This window comes from Etheostoma spectabile, unplaced genomic scaffold (genome assembly GCF_008692095.1).
Source record: "Etheostoma spectabile isolate EspeVRDwgs_2016 unplaced genomic scaffold, UIUC_Espe_1.0 scaffold00002605, whole genome shotgun sequence".
Classification (NCBI taxonomy): Eukaryota; Metazoa; Chordata; class Actinopteri; order Perciformes; family Percidae; genus Etheostoma; species Etheostoma spectabile.
The window spans coordinates 1-3,965 of record NW_022602923.1 but is presented as its reverse complement, the minus strand read 5'-3'; the positions used below and the strand labels follow the sequence as shown (position 1 = coordinate 3,965).

At 40.2% G+C, this 3,965-nt stretch overlaps 1 protein-coding gene across 1 annotated transcript; it reads left to right on the top strand.

Moving 5' to 3' along the window:
- Positions 1-654: 654 nt before the first annotated feature.
- On the top strand, positions 655-3,950 carry LOC116676016 (double-strand-break repair protein rad21 homolog; the record flags this gene model as incomplete). The annotated part of the gene is made up of 4 exons (XM_032507429.1): positions 655-1,046; positions 1,760-1,889; positions 2,960-3,059; positions 3,880-3,950. Coding segments are annotated over exons 1-4 (445 nt in total), but the record flags the coding sequence as incomplete, so codon positions are not given.
- Positions 3,951-3,965: the final 15 nt, after the last annotated feature.

Sequence of the window (3,965 nt, the reverse complement as noted above, 5' to 3'; positions counted from 1 at the left end):
GGGCCATAGGCTACTGTATAATAAGCATAGCCTACTTTTACCACCAGTAGGCCTGTATTTTCATGCTAATATACAAATACTTTCTCCACCACTGAGGGTAGGCTACACAGGTAAAGCAATGCACAGGTGTTCTCTCTCTCTCCCTCTCTCTCTCTCTCTCTCTCTCTCTCTCTTGCTCTCTCGCTCTCTCTGACAGGTCGCCATCTTGTTTGGGCTAGTCGGAGGAGGGGTGGAAAACATCCTCCACCACCCGCAGCAGCAGCACCACCACGGCCGGTAAAACACGATAAGCACAAAACGACTATCCGGTGAGTAATTTAGGCTTATGTTTGATGTGATTTCTGTTAATTATCGGTTTTAACAAAGACACACTGGCTCCGGGGTACTCAGGTTTTTAACGGCTAGGTTGTCTGCATCGTCACCTGTTGTGACACAGGGTATAGAGCGTCACCGGTTAATGCGGTTAAATGCAACTGTCATTATAAAGACATTGACGAATACAAATGCCTGTCTGTTTTTTTTGCCACGAAAATGCTTACCTGTGTAACGTTAACGTTGCTGACTCATTTCGTTTACAGTGATAACAGTCTAATATCTAACGTTTGATGACTTTATGGCCATAGCTAATCACTGTGGTTAAGAAATGTCTAATTAATCAGCTTGCATCCTTCTGTTAACTGTTGTCATTACTCCCATTTAGCAAGGCAACCATATCTGCATCTTTAAAGAGTCTGCCTGCAAACACTTAGACCACACAATGAATGTGTCCTTTCAACTGTCACTTTGTTTACCTATTTAGTGTTATGATTTCAATCAGATAGCCTACAACATGTTCTGTCTTTGTGTTATTTCCTCTCTCCAGGCCTCCCTTCCCCTTTCCCTTGTGGTGAGAAGGCACTGAGATGTTTTATGCCCACTTTGTTCTCAGCAAACGTGGGCCGCTGGCCAAAATCTGGCTGGCGGCCCACTGGGACAAGAAGCTGACCAAGGCACATGTCTTTGAATGCAATCTAGAGAGCAGCGTGGAGAGCATCATCTCACCCAAGGTAATTTCTCAGGGTCTTCCCTTTCACAGAGCTGATAGTTTTAAGTGTCCTTTTGTTATCATTTCTTGATCTACAACCAGTCATCCTATAATTACAAAGGTTTTGTTGTATATACTTTTGGGACCCGATTGGTATTTTAGGCTCACTCTGATTTGGGTCAAAAAGTTAAGATATAAAACAGACAGCTTTTGATGTTAGTTAATATATTACAAAATGTATCATGCATTCCCAACATTTACTTTAAGTCCCATCAAATGGCTGATGTATTATTAAACTTTAATCATTGATATGTCTCAACTGTCTTTTTATGTCCATCAATGATCCTTGTATCATCTAGTGATAAAACATTCTTTGTGGTCTAACAAATAACTACAGCTAACAGTTGGTTGTATTGTCTCAAATGCAAAACATTACTGACACATTTGTTTAATTTAATTTTTATGTCATTCCAAAATTAGTATTTTGAGTTTCGTCCCTGCTTGTTAGACTTAGTTTTTTACACATAATTAAGGGCCTTTGTAACGTGATTATTTTATTGAATGCATTTAAATAACCCTTAGTTGAGATTTAGTATTATTAACAGAGTTGCATCTCTGTACTGATGTAAGACAGACACAATGCAATGTTTGTGGCAGTTTTACACATTTTATAAAATGCAGATTTATATTACATTATCAGCACTGACCATTAATGCACATACCTTTTTTTTATAGGTTAAAATGGCTTTACGGACATCAGGGCATCTGCTGCTGGGGGTGGTAAGGATCTACCACAGGAAGGCCAAGTACCTGCTGGCAGACTGTAACGAGGCCTTCATCAAAATCAAGATGGCGTTTAGACCAGGTTGGGGGCAAAATGTAACTTATGAGTCAAATAAAAACTATCAGCAGTGACTGATTCTATGCTTTCCTCCAGTGGTCCAAATGACATAAAGTGTCAGTCAGAGATTGAAGCCTTTCTCATGTCCGTTGAGAAAGGTAATATTTGTTAAAGTTATACTAGTTTTTTGAAAGCTTATTTTTGGCATTTTTGAGAGGACAGCTTAGAAATGAAAGGGGAGAGAGAGGGGGAATGACATGCAGCAAAGAGCCACAGCTCGGAATTGAACCTGCTGCTGCTGCGGCGAGTTCTGAGCCTCTGCTGAAGCCAAAGATGTGAAGGGAGAGAGAGGGGGACGAGCAGAGTTGAACCTGCAGCCGCTGCAACAAGGACTGAGCCTTTGTACATGGGGTGCAAACTCTAAGAGTTTTTAACTAGTTGTGAAACAGTCTCAATTGAACACTGATGCCTACATATGACCTAGATAAGCAAACAAGTCCATCAGAGTTACTATTTGCTATTTTCTGGCCAGGAGCAGAGCTTTGCCATCGCTGGAGTCTGGCAGATGCTGTATTTACGACACAAGGTGGTAGTGCTCAGGAAAATGCTAAAGGGGCCCGCCAAAATCAAAATAAAAGTCCCTAGTAGTAACTTTCATTGAATAGCTGTATCTACACAATTGCATGTACACATGCCAAAATTATTAAATATATTCTACAGTATAATTATGACAGTATACAGAGTTCATACATATTTACCTCTAAAATGAGAGCATGCAGCAAGTTCTTTTGATGCGTGTTGACTCTTAAAGAAACAAAGAAACCCAATGTATGCACACCTACATGCAATACTTATACTGTACAAATAAACTGATTCCTTCACCTTATGTCTATATATGAAAAAACATATACACAATGTATTCAGTTATTTCATTATATTATAATCACCAATCTGTCCAACTGTTCTTGGTTTTTCTGTACTTGAGCACCAATTGTAGGATGGTTCTTAAAACTGCTTCTGTACATAGAAATATTATCAAACTCAGTCTGATTTATCCACATGCTGTTACTCTCTTCCTGTTTGTGGTGTTTCAGGTGTGGTGGATCTTCCAGAGGAGAACAGAGAAGCAGCCTACAACGCTATCACGCTTCCTGAGGAGTTCCATGATTTTGACCAGCCACTACCAGATCTAGAGTGAGTTCTCTGTCGGTCTACTTCTTCCAGAGAGCGCAGTAGTTAGAGGTACAGTATAAAAGAAACTAAATGCTATAATAGAAACTAAATTGAACTGTGCTAAACCCAGTGATCAAAACAAAAGCACTGTTTTTGACAGAAACAGTTCAGGGATTCAATGACAAAATAGAGGGACATGAGTTTACTGGCATGGGTAGAAAAGTCCAAACCAAAGATGGCCGGACAAATACAGATTCCAGTTAGAGTGTCTGGTATGTTTTGCAGGGCTGATGAGCAAAAGTGGAAACAGGTGAGCATGTGGGTGGGGAAGGTCGATGATGGGAAGGGCTCAAAGGGGTTACCACATGATGTGAGGAGTGGCTGGGTGTGAGAGTCAGGTGACTGGGGGAGGTGGAAAAGTGTTTGGAGAGAGGAAGAGAGGCAGTAGAGAGATGCTGGGTACACAACATAAATTTTAATTCTTTCTAGTAATGTCTACCTGTGAAATTGATTATTATAAATAACATGTAACCATGCATGGTTTTTCTTTCTATGATGGCTCTTGCTCTTTCTCTTCACCTGCACATATAACATATTTCTATATTCTGGGAAATGTAGGTAATCACTACCAACACACGAATTTTAAGAGACAAAACAGGTTAGCGGACAAGCACATCATCACAAAATATCTGCTAGAAGACACTAAATAAACCTTGCAGTGCGGATATATTTTAGCAGCACATTTCCTCTTTTTCCAGTGCTCGTGAAAAAAAAATGATTTGAAGAAAAGTGCTGTAAATACAAGATAAACAGGGAATTGATGTTGGTTTGTTTTGTACAGTGATATTGACGTTGCTCAGCAGTTCAACTTGAAACCAGAGCGAGGTGGAGGAGATCACCATGCGAGAGGAGGTGGGCAACCTCAAC